Genomic DNA, 26,418 nt, shown 5'->3' with positions numbered 1-26,418 from the left:
GTTAGTCCTGTTTTGCACACGGTCATAAAGAACAAGGGGGCCAAGGTCCTGAACCTTGGATTTTCAACCCGCCTGTACTGCAGGTCCCTGAAGGGACATTGGCAAAATCACTGTGTTTCACCCCCTCTGGGGAGCCCCTGGCTCTGGGGAGCTCACCAGCTGGGCCTTGTGTAAGCTTTGGGAATCCTTTGATCCCTCGAGCTCGGGACAGCTCAGACTCCATAGCCCTTTATCCTAACTCAGCAACCTCATCTCGGCCTTTGGGAATTCAGTGGTCCGGAGCCAAGGAGTCAAAGAAAGTGGGGGTGGGGGGATGTGAGCCTGGGCAGCTGGCCCACACCACACACTCCCGGCCATCTGGCTCTGGCTCATCAAGTCTTCTGATGATGGGCCCATGGGCTCCTTCCAAAAGAAGGCAGCACTGGGCCTATCTTAAGGAATCATGGGGTTCAAAAAAGTCCAAGACCGGGATCCCAAGAAGAGGGACTCCAAGGAGAGCACTCGGTATAAATGGCAGAGTTTTTAACAATGTTGATCACAGTATTGAACTCCCACTTCCCCCCATTATCATGGGGTATTTCTATCCTTGACCCTGTAGCACATTTGCTGTTCCTCCTCTTGGCTCAGCTGAGGTGGGGTGGAGGTGATGACATAACCTTCACACTTCCCCTGCCAAGGGGCACCCACCTGGTGGGTTGCAGCCTGATCTGCAATCATGACATCACCTCAGTTTGCTCTGCAGAGAGGAATGGTCCCTGTATCCCCTGCCCCTGCCCTTACTGCTAAGGAAGATGCCACTGCTACTTTGCAATGAGCAGCAATGATTTCCAACACAAGCCAGAAGTCTGACGTTCACCCCTTTTGCTAAGCACTAAACAAAAACTGTTCTATCTCAAGCAGGGGAACAACTTTATATTTTCTAACTCTACGTGTGTTTGTGTGGGCAACTCACTGCCCCTTCCCATCCTGTAGGAGTACCGGTCCTTATATACATGTCTGCCCTCTGAGAGCCTGTGAGCATCTTCCCAGAGCTACGGCCTGATGGTGCTGTTTCCACGCACAGAGGCCAGAGCCGCTCAGGGCAGCCAGGCCTAGAGCCGCTGGGAGAGGCCAGCCGCGCTCCTGAGAGGTCACTCTGCGGGACACTGACAGAGGGCAGAGGGGAGTTCCAGGGGGAGGCATAGAAGCCACATCACTCCCGTGGGCAGGCTGGGCTACTCCTCCCCTGCCTGGCGCCCACGGGAGGCGATGAGATACTGTCCCCAGTCCTCACAGCATCCATTTTGCAGCAAGAGCACCAGTGCCCAAGATCACAGGGGAAGGTGGGCATATAAGGACTCAGGGGTCCTGCTGCCCGGCCCCAGGCACTGCAGACCCAGAAGGCAAACACGTTTCCCCTCCAGACAAGGGCAGCGTCTGCTGTACCGGGCTTCGGCTCTTCTCAGCGATGACACTCGCCAGCAGCTGGGACTGAGGCCCCGCCGACTTCACATCCTGTCGGTTTTGTTCTCGAATCTGTGTAGAAAGGGATGGGGAGGGTGAGGTAGCTGTCCAGCATCAGGGTGTGGAGTTGGCAGGGAGCATCCCCAGGGCACACTAGAAAGGCCGCCCAGGGGTGCAGATGTAACGCATCACATCCACTCTGAGACAGTCTGTCTCCACGTCTGCTCCAGAATGAATGAGAAGTTTATGTAGAACACCAGATTCTCATTAACCATGAGCAGGTCATTGAGATGAAGAGGGAAATGAGGCATAGGAGATCCTTGAGGGAGATTCTCAATTTTTAATATTCCTATGAAGTCCCTGAGGAATTGGTTTAAACTACAGATTCCTGGGGGGCCACCCCGTACATATTGAATCTCAGTCCCATGGGAGGAGGGGTGGGAGTGACCCAGGAATCTGCCCTTCAGAGGACCACACACTGAAACACTGTTCTGGGAACATACCCGACCTATTGAAGGTGGTCTGTTACAAGTTAAGTTTTTAAAGTAACATTAGAAATATAAGTGAGTGAACTGCAAAGCAAAGGTAGAGAAATAAACACAAAGGATTTTGCAATCTTGAAAATGAGCCAAAGGGAAATAGCATAAAATTTGTAAAAATTCGATTTGCGGGTTGGTCTCTTAGACACATCTAATGTCTAAAGCTAGCACCTCTCTATTTGAGGGTTACACAGGTCAACAAAAGCACAGCGCTTAGCACTGTGCCTGGAATATGACCAATAAATGGTAGTTTCTTTTCCATAAGAGGCATCTGGGATGTCAGTAAGTCAGGCGCATCCTGGGGACCCCCCCACGCCCTTGAGGGAGAAAAGATGGGAGGTAATTAGCTATCCCCTTACCTTGTTGCGCATGTCCAGCACTTCTTGGGGGTCAGTATACAGAGGCACAAATTGGTTTGGGTTTTCGATCCGTATGGGCATGCCACTGCTGGATTTCTCCACCTCGTCAGCCTTCATCCACTGAACACACACAAGGCCCGGTGGGTAAGGTAAAGGCATATGGCTCACCGTCCACCCCAGTGGTCCACCCCATGAGATCTGGGCCGACCAGCCTACGTGCAAGTCAGCAAACCTAGACAAACACTTTCCCTCGTCTTGGGCCTCTTTGATGTCTGTCTCCCAGAGCAGAGATGGGCAGCAAATGACCCAGCAACCAAAGAAAGGCCCCAGATCAATGGCCATAAAGAACACTTAAGACGAGGGACAGAGCCATGGTACCAGCTTTGACAGACAGGCAGCCACTGGTGTTGTAGTATTAGATGACTCATGGATGTTAATTTGCAGGGCTTTGTTTTTTTTTTTTTTAACGAAGAGCTATTCTATTTGGCTGCCAGCTACTTTGTTAGTGAAAATCAAATTAAGAGCCAGGGTGTGTGATGAGGGAGAGAGAGGAAAAGAGCATACAATTTGTAAAAACTCAATCTGTGGGCAGGTCTCACACATCTAATGTCTAAAGCAAGCACCTCTCTACAGAAGAGGGTTATAAAGGGAGTGGACAACGTAATAGAAACAAGTACCCCATGCACCTTCTGGTTTTGCATCAGATGGTCAGTTCAAATGTTGGGTACCCCTCTCTTGAATTTCCCAGAAGCCCCTTCCAGATATGGGAGCAAAAAGCTTTCATGCTGCTGGGAGTGACCTGGTCCAGCCACCCTCTGGACCAAAAACTCAGCATAGGGGTGCAAGAAACAGGTGATCTGCTCCGTAGGCATGAAAAGCTGCTCCCAGATGCCCAATAGGAAGCCTTAGGGGGAGACAGGACTAGTGCAGGCCCAGGGGAGGTTTGCTGTTTCCCTTTTAAAGCTGCTTAGCCCACACAGGTAGCTGGGCACTCTCCTTCCACCCCAATCTCCCCAGCGGAGCCCCCTCTGCCCTCCTTACCGTGGTCTTTGGCCGGGGGCTACCCATGCTCCTCTGGACCTCGTCGGCCACGTTGACCCGCAGGTAGGTGTTGGGCGTGTTGAGCCAGCGGGTCTTCTCCTTCTGCTGCTTCTGGGCGTGTTGCCTCAGGGCGGGCACCGGGGTGCCGTCCTCCTCAAACACGAAGGCTGTGACCGTGGCTGGAATCTCCACCTCACTTTTGTGTTTGGTTTTCTCTTGAACAAAGGGGTAGCGGTAGGTGTAGCCTGTTCTGTAACCCTAAAAAGGACAAAAATAGAACCACATGTGGTGGGGAAAAATGGTCAGGTACATGCCTGTTCGCCCTCTCACACGCTTTACCCCCTTCCATCTAAAGGACTCAGTTTAACCCAAAGTCTCTGTAATACAACCCAGGCCTTGCCGCACCTCTGGTGTATTTCAGAATTGTTCCCTGTCTTGGTCCCCCAACCCCTCCCCTCCTCCACCCCAACAAGCCCTCTGATCAGGGATGAGAAAGTTCCCAGAATCTTGTGGACCAGACAGAGCTCCAGCTTTTGGTCTGGTCCAGTAGTTCTCAACACAACAGAATCATGCGGGAGCTTTAAAAATGTATATGCCTGGGCTCCACTCAGAGTTCCCCATTTCATTGGACAGTGGTGCAATCTGGGCTACAGGATTTTAAAAAGTTTCCCAGCTGATTCTAACAGTAGCCCTCCCTTCCTCGACTCTGAGGCTTCTTAACTATTTTTCTCTTGGGAGCCCTAACTCTGACTCAAGAACATCCCTGTCTCCTAAGCAAGACCATGTCCCCCAAAGGTGGACTGTTACTCAGAATGAACACTCGGGAATCTTAACAGCTGCTGGAGCAATTCTCGGCTCTGCCTGTCATCTTTTTAAAAATTCAAGTGGTATTAAAAAGGAAGTGGATTGGGGCTTCCCTGGTGACGCAGTGGTTGAGAGTCCGCCTGCCGATGCAGGGGACACGGGTTTGTGCCCCGGTCCGGGAAGATCCCACATGCCGCGGAGCGGCTGGGCCCGTGAGCCGTGACCACTGAGTCTGCGCGTCTGGAGCCTGTGCTCCGCAACGGGAGAGGCCACAACAGTGGGAGGCCCGCGGATTACAAAAAAAGTACAGTGGATTACAAAAAAAGTACAGAGCCATGTAGAAAAATTAAGCAATATAAAAAACATAAGGAAAAAGTGGGTTTTATGCAAAATCTCATCCCCAGAGACAACCACTAAAAATCCTTTCAGTCATCTCTCTAAGCACACATATACAAATGCATGTATGTAAACATACAGACTATATAATTAATGCATCATATAATATATATAAAACAGTATATTAATGGACTGTACCACATACGCAGCTTTTAAAAAAAATTGAGATATAATTGACATGTAACTTTACATTCGTTTCAGGTGTGCAACATAGTGATTCAATATCTGTATGTATTATATGTGTAACTGAATCACTTTGCTGTACACCTGAAATTAACACATTGTAAATCAACTATACCTCAATTAAAAAAAATTGTATGTATTGTGAAATGATTACCACGAGTCTAATTAACATCCAGCACCTCTCATAGTTACCATTCTTTTTCTTGTGATGAGAACTTTTAAGATCTACTCTTTTAGCAACTTTCAAATATATAATACAGTATTAATAACTATTGTCACCATGCTGTACATTCCATCCCCAGGATTACTTATTTTATATACGGAAGTTTGCACCTTTTGATCCCTGTACCCATTTCTCTCTGCCTCCCACCTGGCAGCTACCAATCTGTTCTCTGTATCTATGAGTATGAATTTTTTGATTTTTGGTTTTTGAGGGTTTTTTTTCAATTCCACATATAAATGAGTTCATACGGTATTTGTCTTTCTCTGTCTGACTTATTTCACTTAGCATAATCCCCTCAAGGTCCATCCATATTGTTGCAAATGGTAAGACTTTCAGCTTTTTTATGGCTGAATATCCTATCATATATAAGTACCACATTTTCTTTATCCATTCTTCCATCAGTGGACACTTAGGTTGCTTCCATACCTTGGCTATTGTAAATAATAATGCTACATAATCAGCTTTATAAGCTGCTTTTAGCTCATCAATGTGTCTTGGAGTTTTTTTCATGTTATTGAACCTATAAATACACAGCAACCTTTAAACAACTACATAATATGCCAGTGAATGGACATATCATAATTTATCTAACCAATACCAGTGGACACTGTTATTTTCAAAATATTATAAACAACCCTGAAATGAGTATCTTTACACATTTTTCTTTAGGCAATTAACATAAGTGCCTAGTAATGAAAATGACTGAGTCAAAGGGAGCACAGTATAAGTTTTTATATATTTATCATGTCCGTCTTCCCAAAACACTGAGCCAATTTACACTTCTGCCAATTGTGCTGGAGTTCCCAGTTCTCGTCTCCTTTCCCCCGCACTGAATATTGCCCCACTCTTCTTTTTATAGGATTTTCTGAGCCATTCTGAATTTCACCTGAAATTTAAAGGATTTTTTAAAAATTTAAAAAAAATCCTTGGCAATCAGATGGGTTAAAAGTAATATCCTCTACTTTTGTTTTGTTCTTTTTTGGATTACTAGTAAGACTGGATATTTTTAATTACACTTAATGGCTTCTTGAATATCTTCCTTTGGAAACCGGGTTCTCAGTTCATTTTTCTATTGTGATGGTCATCTTTTTCATATTGATTTGTAATACCTCCTTTTACAGTAAAGATATGAATCTGTTTTTGTTTTTTTGCGGTACGCGGGCCTCTCACTGTTGTGGCCTCTCCCGTTGCGGAGCACAGGCTCCGGACGCGCAGGCTCAGCGGCCATGGCTCACGGGCCCAGCCCTCCGCGGCATGTGGGATCTTCCCAGACCGGGACACGAACCTGTGTCCCCTGCACTGGCAGGCGGACTCTCAACCACTGAGCCACCAGGGAAGCCCGATATGAATCTTTTGACTGTCACAGATGTTGCAAATATTTTCCCCATACTTTGTCTTTTAGCTTTGTTTATATGGTGGGTGGGGTGGTTTATAAAAATACAAATTTTGAATTTTAATGTAATCATATCTGTTAATATGTGGCATCACGATTTCAGACTTTCCTGCCATGCTTGACAAGGTCTTTCCCAACACAAGAGCATTAAAACTATTAATCTATGTTTTTAAATACCTATATCAATTTCCTTTCCATGTTTAAATTTTTGACAAATCAGGGATTTATCTTGTTGAAAGGACAAGGTAGTAATCCACCTTAGTTTTATTTCCCAGATGGCTAACAGTCTATTTTTTCCCCCAGATTTATAAGATGGCTGTTTATCCTGTGTTAAATTTTCATGCCTTTGGGATCTATTTCTGGATCCTCTAAGCTGTAGCATTGATTGGCCTGTGCATTCTGGACTAGTGCTCCACCCTTTAGTGACTCAAGCCTTATCACACTTTACCATTTGGTGGTAATCACTCTTTTTTTTTTTTTTTTGTGGTACGCGGGCCTCTCACTGTTGTGGCCTCTCCCGTCGCGGAGCACAGGCTCCGGACGCGCAGGCTCAGCGGCCATGGCTCACGGGCCCAGCCGCTCCGCAGCATGTGGGATCTTCCCAGGCCGGGGCACGAACCCGTGTCCCCTGCATCGGCAGGAGGACTCTCAACCACTGCGCCACCAGGGAAGCCCCACTCTTCTTTTTATAGGATTTTCCGAGCCATTCTGAATTTCACCTGAAAGAACATTTTGCTCAGTCCTTATACCTTCCCCTGCTTTTGAGGAAATTACATTGAGTTTATCGATTAATTTGGAAAAGTTACCCTACTGAAGCTTTTAACCAAGAATAAATTATAGGTCTTCACTGATTTCAGGTTTTCTCTGATGTCTATTGGTAAAATTTTACAGTTGTCTTTAGAGGGGTTCTGCTTAAAGTTTGATTTTGCTGCATTTGCAAATAGGATTATTTTCTCATTATATTTTCATTGTTTTGTTTCAAAATTTAATGGAAATTCTTCTAGTGTTTCACCATGATACTGGTGCGTGTTTTGAGAAAAAAATCATTTTAATCATGTTAAATAAATGGCTTCCTATCCTACTTAACAGCTATTATTTTTATAAATCAATATTAAATTTTTATCAAATAACTTTTGATCTCAAAGTAATCAGAAGGTTTATATTTTTGACTCATTGATATCATGAAATATATGTAAAAGATTTATAATTATTAAACCATCGTTCAATACTAGGAATGAGCCCTCACTTGGTTATTGTGTATTATTATTCTAATGTTATGCTGGATACTATCTGCTAGTTTTCATGCAGCCTTTTTCATCAACTCAAAGTGAGATTGGTCGGAATGTGTTATAATTGTTATGGTTTGGTTTCCTTCTTTCACTCTTATCTGCAACCGTTTAGATAGCATAAGAATAGCCTGTCTCTTAAAGGTCTGAAAGAATTTCTGCATGAAACCACTTGGTCCTGATGCTTTATTTAGGCATAGTTACACAGATGTTAACAGGAGTTGTATTTTCACTGTGGAGTGTACCTTTCACCATTATAAAGTGACTCTCATGCTCGGCCTGGTAATAAAGTGGAAGTGATTTGGAGGAACTGGGGGCAGAAGGAAAGGACTGATTATTGCAATGACCCAGACACAACAAAGAGAGGGTCCAAAGTAGTCGCAGTGAGGCGGAGGGGAGGTAAATGATACAGAAATGTCACAGAGGTAGGTTTCGTCTTCGCTTTTTCGAGCAATCTAAGAAGTCAGAGCCTCGTCCTGCAAGAGGTATGTGTTTTCTTCTTATTCTTGAATTGTCTCATACTTACGTCATATATCATCAATTAAATTGTTAGCTCCAGAAGGAAGGATGTCTTATAATTCTTTGGATCCTTTAAAGCCCACTCCTGGACGTATACCAGTTAACGCCCTACCTGATTGATTGATTCATTCGTTACAATAGGATATTGTTATAATGCTGCTCACCAGGAACAGGGAAATTAATGGCATTATGTGTTTTCCGCGTTAAAGTCACGAGATTAGAAAGAAAGGCAGAACTAACTGCAAAAGAGGAGTGAACAAAGCTGCAATATGAGAGAGGCTCTGTGGTGCTGATTATTGCTGGATGACCACCTCTCGTACCAACCAAGGGCTTCCTACCCCTTCTGTAAAGAGCACCGTGCAGGTATGATAACAACCACAGCCCTTGGAAAAGGGGTGGCAAAGGCCACCGCTTGAGAAAACTCAACTACTATTAGAAGGACCACAAACTCTAAGTCAAGTGGCCGATCAGGGGGCTTTAACAAATTAACTGTGATGCTGGTAGTTCTCACGCCCACCGAATGCTTCATACGGACTGGTTTGGGGGGAGCTAAGCCACAAAGGACTGGCCTGGAAGGACAACGGCAGGAGACTCACCAGATTGTCCAGCATCCTCATGAGGGCCTCGAACTCGTGCTCCCCCAGCCGGCTCTTCTGCATGGGCCCGAAGGTGCTCCCCGCCCACTGCACGGAGCCCACCTCGTGAGGCCGGTGCTTCTCCTGCTCCAGGAGGATGAGGTTCTCCACGCCCCCCGCACTGGACAGAGCGGACACCTGTGCAAAGGGCAGAGAACGCTCAGCTCACACACACGGGTGTGCGCGTGTACACGCACATCCCTGCGCGTGTACCTGTGCTCCTCTGTGTAACAGAGAATGGAGATCGGGGAAGATTAGAAACAGAAGTGTCTGGAAAACTGAGCTGTAGTTGGTTATTTCCTCCCAGAGGAGAGCCCCTCCAAACTTGTAGGGCATGTGCCCATTTCCAGGGAAAGAGGTATTAGTATTTCTTTCCTAATGTCAGTTCTTAGGGGGACATAGCAAGTGTTAAACCTCAAGAATAAAGCAATGCAGAGTCCTGAAAAATTACCTGGGACACAGACCAACCTCAAATTGTGATTATTTCTGGGGAAGGAGGGAAGATGAGAAAAGGGGACTTCAATTCTTGTCTGTCACATTTTACTTCTTCCAGAGGAAAATGCCATTGATATTTGTTAAATCTGGTTGGTAGCAGGTGTCGATTATATGACTCTCTGCACTTTTCTGTATGTCTGAAATATTTCTCCTTAAAAAAAAAAAAAAGGTCACTTGAAAGAAATAAGCTGCCTTCTAGGCCAGTGAAATATGAGTGTAGCTGCATGTTGGGCTGAATTAACAGGTCTGAAGGCAGAAGACCCCCCATGATGGCGTTATCCAGTCAAGGAAGCCCAGAGAGAGGAGACACATGAAATGCTGACAGTCACAGCCGGGCACTGTGTAGGCCTTAGGAAGCTTTTACCAGAAGACTTAGAGCGTTTGTCCCACTGTCAAGGCTCCATGGGGAGGGGACGATCCAGGTGGCTACAGGCAACGGACTCTGACTTTTAGGGCAAGTGGTGTGTGTATAAAGCAGGCAATTTTAGAACGATCCTAAAAACATTCATGAATCCAACTAATCTTATTTTCTAATTCCATGCTCATCTAAAAGCACATTCTATTTACTCCCTGTATCTGCCACTCAGATATAATTGGTCATGGTTTGGCTTCCTGGTAAGTCCAGAGAGAGATGGTGCTTTCCGAGTATTGTAGGTAGCGAAGCTGGAGTTTTACACTGCACATCAAGACCCCAGCATTCTGATTAATATTTGATATCCCATGTAAACCTGCTTGTTATGGGGGAACGGCTCTGACTATATAAACTTTCAGTGTTCCAGTTTTTGTGCCAGTTATTGTTTCACTGAAAATGAAAAGAATGCAGTGTAGCTTGCTGACAAACACAGGTCTATGAACACATGAGGATCCTGGGCACACTCCAGAGTGTGTTAAATTCACCAGTGTAACACGTGGCCCCTGTGAGACTTCCTAGAGGTCAGCCAGGCAGCGTTTCCAAGGTGACGCCCATCACTCTGTGAAGAGGAAGAAGCAACAACAAGCATTTCCATGTTCTCTTCATCCAAGGCATGTGTCCTATGGAAGCCTCCATTTTTATCTTAAAAAGATGACTCCACACCCTACAAATATAGAGACTTCGAGGTCTTTTATTCCGTTCTCTCACCAAAAATGAGTCCTTGTCTAGTATCCCTAGAAGTGGTCAGCTCCGTGCCTGTTGTCCAAATGTTAGAAGGGTTACAGTGAGTTGATATAGATTACCCTGAGTTGAAATCTACCTTTTTATTATGTTCATTCACTGGTCCCAGTTCTGCCCTCTGCTGACCGTGTTTTCTAATGCTGAAGTCCCTCACACCTGGCACCGCGGCTGAGCACCTGGAAACGCACTCTCAAAGCTAGTGAATCCCAGCTGGTTGATCAATTACCAAGTTCGTCCTGGACCCCTACCTGGCCAAGGCAGGGCTCCAGCTCTGGGACCCTGAAAGCCTGACTTGCAGTGCCAGCTCCCTGAAGAGAGGTCCCAACCTGACAGCTGACCTTTTCCACCGACGCTTGCCTGCCTGAGAGGCAGTGCAATGTGGTGTTTAGGACATAGGACCTGGGTACCAGGCTGTCTGGGTTTGGATCCTGGCTCTGCCACCTACTTGCTGTATGACTTTCAGCAGCTATTTACCCTCCCTGTGCCTCAGCTTTCTCATCTGTAAAATGAAAATAGTATCTACCTCGTGAGGATTATTTAAGGTAATATTCGTAAAGCACTTAGAATAGCACCTGGTGCATACGGGGTGCCGTAGAAATATTTATGATAAATAAATTCTGAGGTTTTACCATGAAAGGCTGAGAAGCAATACCCCCTGGAGACTGGTCATTCATAGAGGAGGAGAAAACTGCCCACACCCTTGCAAGAGCTGCCTCCTCTCACCTCCCCCTTCCCCCATCCGTTTCCATGGCGATGGGTAGCAGATGGAGAATCGCCTGAGCTTCTTCTCATCTGCCTGTGAACAGAGCAGGGAGCTGCCTCTCTCAGCAGAGGATGACCCAGTTTCCTGGAACCCCAAACTGATGGGGAGCAAAGAGAACGCTGTCCCCAGGAGAATGGAATAGGCTCTTAGCCTCAAACCGCTGAAATGACCATGGACGCATTTGCTTGTTTGCCAAGGCCACTGAGGGAGAACACTAGTCATGATGGAAACAGAATTTCGGTGCTGGTCATTTGACCAGAAATGACCCTTCCAGGGACTGCAGTCCCAACAGCATCTGCAGGCTGCCGTACCTGGGCTCTTCCGAGCCTTAATGCACCCACACTCTTCGTCCAATCTCTCCCGTTTTTTTCCCACAACTTCCAGCTTCATTTCACCCTCTAGAAGCCTTCCTGCTCCACCTGCTGAAAAAACTCCACTGGCGCTTTCCTCGGGTTATCTGTCCCCATCGCCTGATGCGCTTTTAAAAGGTTACATCAAACCAGTCCTGACTGAAAAGGAAGTGACAGCAGACAGGGCCAAGAGAAGCAGCTGGGGCTGTCCAGGAAAGTGGCTGGCAGCTCTGCCCTTCATCTCCCCAGCTGCTAGATGGCCCTCTTCCCTTTGCTTAAATTGCACAGTGGCCATTTCTGGGGATCTGGAGCCTGGGGAAGGCATCCTTCACCGTGTGGTGGGGGGGGGACACCCGGGAACCTCTCTCCATTCATTCTTTTTCATGAGATATTTTCTCATGGAAGCCTCTTCTTCAGAAGAAAGATGGGCAACTCTTCAGATGTGGAGAAGGGAAAGTAGGCATATCAGAGGCTCTGCCAGGTTCTAACAACACTCAGGGGTCAGAGTTCAGGGCCAGCATTATTGGATGGGGGATGGGGAGTCAGGAGGGTCTCACACCACCTCCTCTAACATTTCTTCATCACTGTCCTCTCAACATATCCTTCAAAAACCACTGAGAAAGGTCCCACTTGTAGAGCCTCCACTAGTGATGCTTCTGGGATTATCCCATTCTTCCCCCATAACACCCAAGAGAGGGGCAGGCCGTCTTCCGCGGGGCACTGCTCTGCCCAGACCAGCCAGGAGAGGGCAGATGGGACACCAGAAGGGCCCTGAAAAGAGCCGACTCACCCTGGAGCAGCTAGCCTCTCCCTCTGTCAACCGAGTCCTAAAAATACCATCGGCAACACCTCTCCTTGTCTGAAAGGCCATCCTCACAAGGTCTCTCTAGACCCAGGTCTGAGGTTGAGGAAATGGAGGCTTGCAGAGGGCAAGTCCCTGACCCCAGAGCACAGAGCACAGGCTGGGAAGGATGGAGCCCAGTCAGTCGTGCAAGACCCCCCTACTCACCTGACGGCTTGCCACACTGGAAGGAGCATACGCTTGGCTTATCCAACACTACCTGGTAATTTGATGAAACTACAGGATGTGTGTTTTCCTATTCCTTCTCCATCAGGTCTTCTAGGGGTCCCACGACTACTGACACTCCCCACCCACCCTCTATCTCATCCTTTACCAGTTAGGAGAACTTCACCATGGGCTCCCTGGACATCACCCTGGGGCTGCCCTGGGGTCAGGCCTGCCATGTCAACACTCTACTTTGGCCTTTCCACTTCTCCTTCTGGACTTGACCACACTCATGGTCTTTACAAACTACCCTTCTCCAAACAAAGAAAGGAAAGAAGACTTACCTGTGTGGTGTCTGTGGGGCACAGCTAGAGGTAACAGGTACACCCCAGGTTATACAGGAGCATGGGAAGTACAGTTCCTCCCACTGTCTTACTGATGAGCCCAGGCAGCTCCCCCTCCTGAGCACTGATCCCCAAGAGTTGGGTGCGGATTGTTAGACAATGGAGGTAGAAAATTTTAAAGGTACAAAACTGATTCCAAATGTGAAACTTTAGAAGAATCAGGTGGTGCCAAGGCAGAGAAATAGGGTGAGGCTTTCAGAGGGCCCCACTCAAAGGTCTCCCTAAATCATGGCCCACGGGGCTGCCACCCTTGTCCCCAGGCCCCTGTCAGGGTCCCTCCTGGGCCCACACCCCAGAGGAACTGCTCACCTGTATCTCACACGCAGCCTGCAGGTGGAAGATCTTATAAAACGCCTCCTCTACGGTGTCCCCCAGAGCAACCACTCCATGGTTTCTTAGCACCAGGATCTGCACAGGAGCAGACAGCCAATGAAAACTTTAAGCCTTCCAAACTTGAGTTAAGAGGGAGAGAGTTTTCATTTTATTCAGATCAATTTCATAGCCAATCCTGGAGCACACGCCCCCACCCCCAATTCCTTACTCATTCTCCCTGTACAAACACCGAATGCTACCCACCCACCCCATGAGTTTTAATATCCACCCAAACGAACGTTTAAAGCATCCACCCTAAAAAATTAAAGATGCTTTTGAAAACTGAGACTGAATAGCTTGGTGGATTTCTTTGGGCAAGGCCTGGGTTTTTAGGCCCTGAAGAGCTTTAAGTCTGAAAAACGAATGTTTGTGTTAAAGTGAATGAAATTACTTGCTGTTGAATACAAGGGTCCTACCTCAAAAGCACTTGCCCCCCTGTAACTCAGTGGGCTTGTGAGTCAAACCCAAGGGGGTGGCCCTCTGAGAGGTGTCTCTGCAGACACAGGTGAGTTGGGTCCCCTGTTTTCTGGCCCTCAGGCTTCCTCTCCACGAATTCCGTGAGGCCTTGGCAGCTCTAAGATCCTACAGTTCCATGAAAGAGGCCACAGTGACCTTCTAATCTAACTTACTAGTTTTACTAATGAGGAAAGAGAAGCCTAAAGAAACTGAAAGTCTCCCAGCTAATTAGGGGCAGAGTTGGAACCAGAACCCAGGCTCCCCCTGATGGAGCGATGTTTGTAGCTCAGCCAGGGGCAGGCAGGTCTAAAAGGGGGAAAAAATCAGAAATGAATTTATATCAAGGTCCAGGTGCACCCTCCCTGTTGGAAACTCTTCTTGGTTGGTTTTATCCTTGAGAACTCTCTGAAAGATACCTAGGTGACACCCACCTGGGAGTTGGGCCACAGACCCACGTATCAGATCTGTCCTTGCAGCACCTGGGCTGGGGCCCAGTGGCCTAATCTTCACATCCACTCTCGCTGAAAACAGCGGGAGTTTTTTCGTCTCAAGAGCCAGAGAGATGGAAAGAGACCGTGACTTTTGCTCACAAGATTTTGCAGATCTTTTGTGAATGCCCCATCTCTTAAATTTTTGTACCATTTCACAACTGTGAACATCACCCCTCTCCTGGCACTGCTAATGAGGCTTCAGAGAATGGCAGGGATTTCTGCTCTATGTGAGAGATGGGAAGACAGGGACTCTCAGATGGAAAATGACTCTGGGAGTGAGTGCCTTTCAAGGAAGGGGGCAAGCGCCCACCCACCCAGGCTTGGCTATGAAACTTCCCATCCTAAGCTCAACAGCCCTAATTACATGCTGTTATAAAAGAGGCCTTCAGACTTAAATCAAGCAATAATAATGAGATTCTGTTTATCTCTATCAAGTTAGCAAAAACAAAAAAAGTGATAACAGTCAAGTTTGGGGAGACTAGGGAAATGGCATTCTCAAGGACTAGTCATGGCCAGAGGAGAGGACAATTTGGTACTATGAAGTAAGAGTTTATCTTAATGAAGTAAGGAGTTTATCCTAAGGAAATCATCCCAAGCAAATACAAAGATGTAGCTGAAAGAATTTTCATCACAGAGTTGTTTATATTCAGAGAATATTTGGGGCAAAACTTTTCAATGTCCAACCATAGAGGACTGTGTAGGTCAATAGTGGCGCAGCCATTCATACAATGAAGAATAATTTAAACTAGTGATTAGAAAGTATTTAGTAACATACAAGGGTGTTTACTGTATATCGCTAAGGGGAAAGGGAGAATATATTTTATAATCCTAGTTTTGTAAATCTATATGAATAGTTATGGGGGTGTGCACCCAAATCGCAGGGTAGGGTGAAAGAGTTTTATGTCATTTGTTGTTATTGCTGTTTATCTGCAACTTATAAACATTTTCCAATGAACATTTGTCGCTCTTGTGATGTCGGTTTTTGACAATCCCACCCAGAGCATCTTCCCAGAACAGCTGAGCCGAACCTTGCAGGTGGGTCCAAGGCACTTCTGCAGGTTGATCCGATCGGCTTCCTGCTCCATCTCGCCGTTGAAGTCATAATAGGCCATGTCCCCCACCAGCAGGGCGTTGTGGGACACCGGCAGGAGGCCCCACTTCATGGCTGACACCTGTAGTGAGACGACGGAATGAATGTTTAGCGCAGCAGCTCCACCCCCCTCCTCGCCCCTCTGTCACAGTCGCCCTGGCCTCAGAGCAGCACAGTCAAGTTCTGTCTGGGGACGTGGCAGGGGAGGGAGCGAGCGCATGGGAAAAGGCACCCCCTCCCCTTGGCGAGGCTCTTGTTTTCTCACTACTTCCTCTAAAGCCTTTTCATCACACTTTTCCCGGCTGCCATGTCAAGACATCACCTTCTAAAACTGCTGCAAAGCATACGCTCGAGGGATGGCGTGCTGCTGCCCACCCCTGCTTGGCTCTTGTCCTAGGACCCAGGAAGAGGCAAGGGTGGTGGAGTTGGCACCAGGCAGGGCTGAAGCAGGGTCCAGGGTCCCTGGGGTGGGTTGCACGAGACCCTCAGCCTTGGGTCAGTGCATCAACAGCCACGACTCTTCAGTAACAGGGAGGCCCATTGAGAAGCCCCCATTTTACCGGCAACGGAGCAATGCAAGTGCCAGAGAACAGGGTTAAAACACAGGCTGAAACAGCCGTGCCCCAAACCCCGCCTTTTATTAAAAGCAAGGAGCGTGGAGAGGTTAGGAGAGCCGCTCGCCCCCCTTCACTCATCTTGCCCCTCGTGTAAGCCCCGGCTCTGCAGAAATGGATACTTGGCACGAATACAACATGCAGTCTTAGTCCGAATTCTGGAAGGTCTGAGTGCTTGTAAGTGGAGTGATTTGCGGAAAAAACCACAGGCCAGTGACAGGTCTTTTTTGCCCCTGTAGGCATGTGGCCTGAGGGTGAGGGTTGAGGGAACACCGAGACTGGTTGTCTGCTGTCTGTCCAGGTGCACCGCAGCGTCTCAGGTAGACATGGAGAAATGCCCAGAGACCCTTGGGGGACAGCTTGCTCCTTGAGGGTCTTCCCTCTGCTCTCTCCCAGTTCCCAGACACTCGGAAGGTGCCGTCACCCAAGCCTGTGGCACTGGTTTGCGTATGTAGCAGGTGCGGGGTGCAGCAGGGAAGACTTTACACATCTTCACCTTGTCTCCCCTCACCTAGACTTCCATAGTTAGAAAATGCAGAGGAGGAGGTTCCCATGTTGGGTGTCCCCTCCTCACCTTGCTCTGAGTTCCAGGGAATCTTTCCAGAACTGTTTTATATGGCGAACTTGCTCCTAGCTTGGGGGCTTATGTCTTTCTTCAGGGAGACCCTCAGAGGGACAGGTGCCATGGGTCTGCCGCCAGCCTGGGGGACTGAAATGCTGGCTGAAGAGCTGACACTCACCGCCGCCGTGGCCGGAGTATGCAGGTGGATGACACAGCGCACGTCGGGTCTGGCGGCGTAGATGGCCGAGTGCAGGCAGAAGCCCGTGGTGTCCACTGGGAAGCAGCTGCTGCCCTTCTCCACCACCTCTCCCAGGATGTTCACCTTGATCTGGGCCGGGGCGAAGAGAAACTTCCGGCCACCAGCAGGCAGAGGCCCCTCATTCCCCTCCCCGCAGGTGGGCCAGGCACACGCCCACCCACCTGTGTCCACTCTCCACCATACCACGGGCAATGGACGTGCTTTATGTGGGGGGCAAGAGACCCATTCCTGCCTGCAGGGTGAGCACACAGGCTACTGGGAAACAAAGGCGATTATAATGCAGCATTGAAAAATGCTAGAGCAGAGTTTCTCAAACATCAATCACCTGGATGCAACTAGAGATTATCATACTAAGTGAAGTCAGTCAGAAAGAGAAAGACAAATACCATATGATATCACTTATCTGTGGAATCTAAAATATGACCCAAATGAACCTATCTATGAAACAGAATCAGGGACATAGAGAAGAGACTGGTGGTTGCCAAGGGGGGAGGGGTTGGGGGAGGGATGGAGTGGGAGGCTGGGGTTAGCAGATGGAAGCTTTTATATATAGAATGGATAAACAACAAGGTCCTACTGTATAGCCCAGAGAACTATATTCAATATCCTGTGATAAACCATAATGGAAAAAATATATATAAAAAGAATGCATGTACATGTATAACTGAATCACTTTGCTGTACAGCAGAAATGAATACAACATTGTAAATCGACTGTACTTCAATTTAAAAAAATTGATTTAAAAAAAAGAATCACCTGGAGATCCTGTCAAAATGCAGACTTGGATTCTGTAGGCCAAGAACTCGGCCTGAGAGTCTGCATTTCTAACAAGATCCCAGTGATAGCCCTGCTGCTGGTCCACGGACCACTCTTTGAGTAGCAAGGTGCAAGAGGAGAATCATTCACAGAATCCTCTAGAAGCAGATAGGAGGAGTCTTTAATTCCTCCTATTAAAGGGAAGAACATCTAAACTGAGCCTTTTTCCTTTTTTTCCCACTTCTTATTTTGAAAATTTTTTAATCACACACAGAGGTAAAGAGGCTCATGTAATGAACACCCATTTACCAGTCACCCGAAAGCTAGGTCTTAAAGGACACATGGAGAGCAGTCACTGGTCTTACAATCTGCTTTTGACTCCAAGGGGTTGTGGGTGTCATGGTGAAAACACACGTGCACGCGCACGGGCGGGCGCACGCGCGCGCGCACACACACACACACACACACACACACACACACATACAACTGCTGGTCGCTGCGGCTGACCTGGCACCTACCTAAGCCATGGCGCTGCCTAACATTAACAATCTCATTGAACATCATCCCCAGAGACGGCCACTTTTGACTGTGACACAGAAGACAAAAGCCACTCCTTAATCGCGTCTAAGCACAGACAAAAACAACTTTGTGTCAATGTAAAAATGCACCTGAACTCGACTTCTTCGGCTTCTAAGCCAGTCCCTAGACTGCTCTCCTCTCCCCCCACCCCCGCACCCAGAAATCTTTCCTGATCGAAACCGATTCTGGAAGTTTCTTCCTACCACGCCTAAAAGGGGCAGGAGGACAGAAAGGGGGCCCAGAAGCTCTCTCTCTGGGCACCAGCACTAGAAGAGTCTTGCACTGCTTTGGGACAAAGCACTGGCTGTTGTTCTAATGTATCCCCTCAGCTGGAAGGCTTCCCGACTCCCAGCCTTTGTCCAATCCCGGGCTCAGAGGCCTCCAGGCTCATCTCTTCTCCCCTCGCCCTCCCACTGCGCTTGCAGCCTGCACCTCCCATTTCGTCTCTTGATCACATCATGCTCTGCGCTCAGTTTGTTTTGCGTCCATGTGACTTCTCTGTCCCACTAGACTGCAAATTGCAAGAAGGACAGGATGGCAGTGACTGCCTTGGAGATGACCTCTCACCGTAGGAGCAGAGAGAGTACTGTCATTTCAGCAAGAAATGGGTGGTGACAGGCCGGACCGTACTCACCAGGCTGGATGCTGTGACTTCGTTGCACGAAACTCCCTTAGGGCTGATCAGGAAGTGGTCCTGCTCCTTGCTGACCCTCAACTGGAGGAAAAACACGTGTTCTCAGAGGCAAGGAGGGAGAGGGGTCATTTCCAATGCCATACTGCTTGAATCCCCTCTTTCCCTAAATCCACTGCACCCAAATCTTCCCCCCAAGAGCCCTTACTTCTCCCTGACCCATAAGAGATGAAGAGGACTCAGCTTTATTTGGAGCTGGGGAAATGGAACTACAGGAGGAATCTCCCAATGGTCAAGGGTAGCCCTAGAAATAGGATCCAAAAATTCCTTGCTCCTCATCCAGAGAAGTACGCACTGGGCAGGTTATCTGTCTCAGGAAACCACAGTGGTTAGAAACCTTGGAAAGGCTCATTGAATTTCGGCCGAAGGCCACCAGCAGTGCCATGGCCATGCCAAAGATAAGGAGTTTTCCCTTTGGATTTGCTGGGGGTCACACACATTGCCCCACCTCACCCCCAAATGCTCTCCTTACCGTGACGTAGGTGTCACTCAGCTGGGCCCAGCCGTACAGGTCCAGGAGGCGGTAGACACTGCTAATCTTACACCGCATGAGCCGCTCCCCCTTGGCCAGGTTCAAGGAATCGGCTGTGTGGAGGTCATTGATGGGCGTCATCATGGAGAAGTCTGCAGGGGCACAGGGCATCTTTTGGGTCAGGGGCTCCCGTCTGCCCTCCCCTGCCCTGCCCCCGTCCTCTCAAATTCTCACTGGCACTACAACCACACACGAGACTTCAGGGAATTCAACATTCTTTGACCCTGACTCCAGAGGAGAAAATCCACAGAATGGATAGCTGTGCCCAGTAAGGTCCTCTGCTCCTTCGGGGAAGAATGGCATTGCTTTGGGTCAAAAATCATGGCCAGACTCAAGGCCACAGAATGAAAATTTCTCAGAAGGCCAAGCTGACCACAAACCCTAGAGATGGACATTGAATAAAAGCATAAATAAATTTCTGAGTGGAAATATGAGTATATTTTATCAGTTTTAATGAAGAAGTTACTAATCATTATCATATTGTTTTAACTATACCATGTAATATAACTTTTTCTCTAATTTGGAAACAGGGCAGACAGAAAGTCAAGTCAACCAGGAAGTAAATTCGTCAAGTTTTTCTGACAAGTCATGAACTTCCAGAAGTCAGTGTAGCTGTGCTGGCTGAGGGGCTGGAGGCCTCGGGGGGGCCACATCGGCTCCCCTCTGGATATGCAGTCCCTTGGTTAGTTATGGCTCTTTTGGGGAATTCAGAGGGATGTGGAAGTAATAGGGAAATGAGCCTAGAGCATTTGATAGTCAGGGCACCCAGAGGGTCTAGGAGTTGACGCTCAGTCTGTCCCATTAACCACGATGACCGCTGCCTGCATGCCTCAGGAAGGCAGAAGAGGGCATCTGAGCCCCAGAACTCCAATTAATCAGTGTCTAGGAAACAATAAAAGAATCAATAGGAAAGGGTTCCGGCTTAAGATGATGTCTGGCTGGGAGCCTCCTGATGCTGTCTCTCCCAGCTTCCCACTAAAACCGTTAATGGATTAAAATGCTCTTTGGAAGCTTCCACCAGCTCTATAAACCTCACTGTCACACCATGTGATGTATGTCCTCTACCAGGTTTGCCATTAGTTGAAATGACGACACGGTCTGCAAATATGAGGGTGGACTGGGGGCATAAAGCAAGCAGAGCAAGTCTTGAACACCCCATGTCAGGAAGATGCCCCCAAAGGGCCTGTGCCCACCAACGGTGGTACGCCTCCAGTGCATGTGTCCAGTACACGAAGTTGACAGGGACAGTAGTGGTCCAAAGGCCCAGCTAAACTGGCAAGGAGAGCAACAACGAAACCCAAGAATCAAGGGTTTCTAATTCAAACTGACCAACCTGGGATGCCTGCCTCCTCTCTAGTTCCCCAGATAAGTATTTACCTCTTTGCTTCACCCCTTGCAGCAAGCTGGGAGGCATAAGGCCCCCAGGCAAAGCTGGAAGGGAGGGAGGCTATTGTTGGGAGAGCCTTCAGACCCAGAGTCCTTTGAATCCTTCTCTTAGAAATAACTATGGAGCCCCAGAGATGGCAGGAGGCCAGAATAGGACTGAAAACACTCACTCTGTCATGTCCTCTGTGTCCTGTATCAAAGAGTCCCCTCCCCAGCCCTGTGGAGCTTCCCCATGAGGACTACCCACCCACAGGCCCAGAATAGACCAGAGGGATCCACAGGAGTCCCCAGTCCTCTGTGCTCAGGGTCTTCATAGAAAGAACGCTTATTCTGACCAGCCTTACTAAAGTGAAAATCTAACTGGGCCATTATTTCAAAGTACCTAAGAAAACACAGAAAAAGATGAAAATCCACCAACCCCCCTGAAAGCTAAGCCTGAAGGACACACTATTTAGAAAAAAACAACAAAAACAAAACAACCAAAAAACCCAAAACCAACCAGGCAAAGAAAATTCTAAGGCAGATGGACAAAGAACAACCTCTCCGGGCTTGAACTCCAGACACGTGAAAGGTTCCCTCTCCACATTCCCTGACTCAGATACCCTGGCACCAACAAGATTTTCAGGCATCCAACTGTTTTTCTGGCAGTTGCTGATCAGTGAGGTGATAGGAATGCTGGTCAGCCCTAGTTCTCTCTCAAAAGGAAGAGTATAAGGTCAGAGATATGAAAATGATGAGAAAGAATATGATAGATATGGGAGACAAAGACCAGAGGACCTGGCATATAAGTTATAAGTACTGATATAATAGAAGAAAAAATTCAGAATTGAAAAAAAGACCTATATATATATAAAAACTGAAAGAACTTACTGCATTTCAGGGGAGAAAAGTCCATTAAAAGAAAAGCCTACAATTATATGCTTCCTGACACAGTCTTGAAATACAAGGGTAAGGGGGAAAATCCACAAGCTCCTAGAAAAAAAATTGGTTACCTACAAAGGAACCAATAATAGACTGTTTCAGACTTCTCTGCTACAGCAACAGATGTCAAAGACAGTACTATAGGAGATTTAAAAAAACTAACAAATACTACAATAAAGTGACACAAAACAGGTAAAAATAAAGGGACCATCAAAAGTATGCCAAGGCAAATATAAACAAAAAGATAAATAGAGCCATAACATGATCAAAGTAGAAGCCAAGGAAAAGGATATTCTTTTGGACAAAAAGGATCATTTTGTAGGTCATTTTACATGGATTAAAGGCATAATCCATAATGAAGATATAGCTATAAAAACATGTATACTTTGAAAAGCGTTTCAAGATATTCAAAGCAAAAGCTATCAGAAATAGAGAGAAATGAACAGAAATCAAATACAGTGGGAGACGTTAATTCTTTATAAAATCAAAAACAATAAATGAGGATGAAGATTAAATACTATGTCCCTGAGATAGAGTCTACACCCATATATCATTTAAGTATGATATTATTAGGGCACAAAGAAAATCTCAATAAATCCCCAACATAGACATTAAGTAGGCTACATTGTCTAAACATAATGCAATAAAACTAGACATTATCAACAAATCTTTAAAAGAATACAAATTCCAACGCTTAGAAATGAGAAAACACACTCTCGGAGTGTGTTTATTTTATTTTAGAATAAAAATAAAACCAAAACAGCAACTGCAAACTACCTAGAAATTAACAATAAAGGAAATACTACATGTCAAAATGTATGGGATAAGACCAAATTTATACTCAGAGAAAAAAATTCATAGTCTTAAATGCCTTTATTATTGAATTAAATATGAAAATAATCAAATCCATTTTATTCTATTGTAGAAAAACATAAAGAACAAAATAAACCAAAGAAGAGTTATGGAAAAGAATTAATGAGTATAAAAACAAAATCAGTAAATCAGAAAACAAGAAAGTTAGTAGAACCAATATGTAAATCCAAGAATTGGCTTATGTGAGAAGATCTATGAGGAAACCAACATCTGGATTGGCCAATAAAGAGGAAGTGGGAATACACAGCACCAGGAATGAGAATGGGATGTCATATCCACAGTAGAAGTTTTAAGTAATAAAAATAATATTGTAAATCAGGCTAATAATTTTTTAAAGGCACATGAAATGGATTATTTTATATAAAATATGACCAAAATTTACTCAAGAAGCAGCAAAATAAAATTTTAAAGAATTTTAAATGAAACAGAAAAAAAATGTTATCCAAATATTCCATATCTGGATAGCTTTATAAGTGAATAATAAATCTTAAAAGAGCAGAGACTTCCTATCTAATTTAAACTCCATTAGGGCAAAGAAATGGGTGGGGATCACCCTGATTCATCTTAGGAAATTATAGTCTTAATACCAATACTAAACAAAGGCTGCCCAAAAAGTGAACTGCTTTTTATCATGTGTATGGATGCAAAAATTAATAAAATTCCAGCAAATCAAACCCAGAAGAGTATTTTTAAAAGAATGCATCAAAACCATGAATGATTTATTTCAGGAATGAAAAAAAGAGTTCAATATTCAGAAATCTATTAATATAATTCACCACATCAAGGAAAGAAAAATCAATAAATACCCAAAATGCATTTTATAAAATTCAATATCCATTTCTGAGAAATACCCATATTGAACTAGAATACAAAGATATTTTCTCAACATGATAAAGAATAACTATCTCAAACTCTTGTGGTGAAAAAATTTCCATTGAAGTCAGAAACAAGACAAGGATGATTACTCTCTAATCTATTATTAAACATTGTTCTGAGAGTTCTAACGGATGCAATGAGAAAACTGGAAAAATAAACCAAAGGGTAAATGTTGGATTGAAGGATGCAAAATAACCATTATTTGCAGATTATGTGAGTTTTCTATATACAAAGCCCCAAAGAATTGAGAACATACCAAAATTTAAGAGTCCAGTAAGCGGCTAGTTTAAATAATATATAAATACATATATCTCCAACGATTTCCCTAGATGACAGCTATAACCAGAAAAAAAGTTGAATGGAGAATCACTTAAAATGACAAAGTTACATAAAATTTCCAGGATAAACTTAACAAGAAATTAGTAAGGACTATAAGCAAATAACTACTAGCTTTTCTGATGGACATTTAAAAAGATTTAAATAAATAGAAGACACACATCATTTCTGAAAAGATTTAAAATTCGTTTATGCACATATTTTTTAAGCACCTGTTATATGCCAGGTGCTACTTTTCTAAGTCCAGGACACTACTCTAACGGTGAACAAAACATACATATATCCTCCCCGCCATGGAGTTTACATTCTAATATAAAGTTGTACATTTATAAATTCTCCACCAAATTAATCTATTCATTTAATGTAATCCCAATCAAAATCCCAAAAGGAATTTTTTGAGGTGGATGGAGAGACCTGACAAAATACTTCTAAAGTCATTTTAAAGAATCAACTTAAACAATGGTTGAGAAAAATTGGCAAATGAATAATTAAGGGTATTTTATTGGATGATAAAACATAGGGAAGGTGTTTCTAAGTATGCAATCAAAAGCAGAAAACACAAAGGAAAATAATAATGGATTCAACTACATGGAAATTAAAGAATTCTGCAACACAAAGATATCATGAACAAAATTAAAAGGCAAAGGAGACACTGGAAAACAATCTGCAATGTATTTGACAGATAGTAGGGAACTAGCCTTACTTTATGATTTTTAAATCTGTAAGAAAAGAATATGCAAGTAGAAAAATTGGCAAAGGATGTGACAGGCAATTTAGTACAAAAAGAAAATCATGCCCAATATGTATATGAAAATATATTCAATCTCTATAGTAATCAAATGCAGATTAAAACACAAAGTACTATTCATCACCCATCATATCATGAGGATGAAACAAATGGTAACACAGACTACAGATCAGGGTGGAGGAAATGGGTACTCTTGCATTTCTGGTAGGAATGTAAATTCATTCCATCTTTCTCTAGGGTAATTTTGCATTATGCATTGCTGCCTTTAAAACATGCGTATAATTCAGTCTAGCAATTCTACTTCTAGTAATTTATCTTAAGAAAATAGTCATGGATATACTCGCAGATTTATTTACAAGGATGTTTATTGCATTGTCATTCATAATAGCAAAAAGTTGGAAACCACCTAAAAGTCCAAAAATGGGAAACTGATTAAATAAACTGTGGCATATTCAGCCATGTACAGAAGAGTATACATCCACCAAAAATTATGCTATAGAACCATATTTTATTATGTGAAAAATTAGTCAAGATATGCTAAGGCTATTAAATTTGTATGTATAATGCGATTCCACTTTTTTTGGCATAGTCTGTATATGTTAAGAGAAAAAGGCTGGAAGGATATACACCAAAATATTGATAATAGTAATTTCTTGGTTGTAAGAACACAGTACAGTAATTTTTATTACCCTTTCTCAACTATTTTCCTAATTTTCAACTATAGTCCTACATTCATCTTGCTGAGGGGAAGTATTTTTCGATGTCTGTTTCTTAAAGGTTGTGGGCAGAGCTTCAGAGCCAAGGAAGATGTGTTCGTGCCTAGCCCTGGCTGCTCTTGGCCCTTGTCTACGGAGTCAGGTTGGCCCGTCCAGTGGGGTGAGGAGACAATGGCTCCAACGGCCTCCCATCTGCCCCCCCCTCGCACTCCATCTCCAAGGGAGTGACGCCAGGGGATTGAGGGAAGATCAGCCTTAGGGCTGGATGCTGTGAGGACACAAGGATTTTCTTAGGTTCTGTGCCCGTAGCTCGAGTAACAGAGAGCAGAACCCTAACTCTCCACTGTCCACTCCTGGGCCTCAAGCAGCGGCTGTGCAATGGTGCAAGGGACCTTGAGTTGCAAAGCTCTTCCCTCCATGCTAATCCGCTTACGAGGGGTGGGGGTGGAGGGACCATACATAGGCCGCCCTGCCTCTCATTGCAGTGACACGGTGTCATCCTCCGCCCGCCCCCAGCAGAACCCGAACTGGGTTCTCCCTTAAGTCTCCAGCACCCCCTGCCCTCCGATTTCTGGGCATCAGGGGTAATCCTCCTGGGCTCTTTAAATCGCAGCAGCATCAGAAGCAGAGGCAGGTATCTCTCTGGCTGCGGTCCAGCTCCCCCAGGTCTGTTAATGCAGCTGCAGCGCTCACTGCGTAGGCCGGCGGCAACCAAGCCGCTTCTGACTGCGCCTTTCCCTCCCCCACTTCCACTACCTCTGCTCCTGGCAGCTCCCCAGCTCCCGCACGTACTCATGGAAGATGTTGGGAAGACTGCGTGGGAGGTGCTGGCCATGAAGTCCGCGATCTGCCGCAGGGCCCAGATGTTGGAGGAGTTGTTCCCCTTCTTCATCTGCTCCTGGATGAGGCCTTCCAGCTCCTCCCTGAAAGACTGAAGCAGGCCCCCGAGTCGCTGGTCCTCCCAGTGTGCCTCTTGTGGAAGACAGAGGGCCCCTCTCCCAAGTGCCCACCCCTAGCCCTTGGGTCAGCTAGGCTAGGACCACATGTGGGATATCTAGGTCCCAGGGGGCACCGGGCAATCCCACTGGGACCTCAGGAGCCTCCCCAGACTGCTGTGTGGGGAGCAGTAAGGAGATGCTGGGAATGAATCCTGTTCCTTTGCCTCATG

At 45.8% G+C, this 26,418-nt stretch overlaps 1 protein-coding gene across 3 annotated transcripts in view; it reads right to left on the bottom strand.

The window, feature by feature from the left end:
* ADD2 (adducin 2) overlaps window positions 1-26,418 on the bottom strand; it is a 109,400-nt gene that overhangs the window by 13,786 nt on the left and 69,196 nt on the right. For all 3 annotated transcript variants that reach the window (XM_067704780.1, XM_067704779.1, XM_067704781.1), the window contains exons 4-13: window positions 26,043-26,181; window positions 19,335-19,486; window positions 18,806-18,886; window positions 16,756-16,905; window positions 15,340-15,483; window positions 13,302-13,400; window positions 8,783-8,959; window positions 3,383-3,640; window positions 2,342-2,461; window positions 1,426-1,515 (exon numbers count right to left, since the gene is read on the bottom strand). In XM_067704780.1, the coding sequence (XP_067560881.1) occupies window positions 1,426-1,515; window positions 2,342-2,461; window positions 3,383-3,640; window positions 8,783-8,959; window positions 13,302-13,400; window positions 15,340-15,483; window positions 16,756-16,905; window positions 18,806-18,886; window positions 19,335-19,486; window positions 26,043-26,181 (1,410 nt within the window). The remainder of the gene's footprint in view (window positions 1-1,425; window positions 1,516-2,341; window positions 2,462-3,382; window positions 3,641-8,782; window positions 8,960-13,301; window positions 13,401-15,339; window positions 15,484-16,755; window positions 16,906-18,805; window positions 18,887-19,334; window positions 19,487-26,042; window positions 26,182-26,418) is intronic.

This window comes from Pseudorca crassidens, chromosome 14, assembly GCF_039906515.1.
Source record: "Pseudorca crassidens isolate mPseCra1 chromosome 14, mPseCra1.hap1, whole genome shotgun sequence".
Taxonomy (NCBI): domain Eukaryota; kingdom Metazoa; phylum Chordata; class Mammalia; order Artiodactyla; family Delphinidae; genus Pseudorca; species Pseudorca crassidens.
The sequence above is the reverse complement of the archived record's forward strand: the minus strand, read 5'-3'. Positions and strand labels throughout refer to the sequence as shown.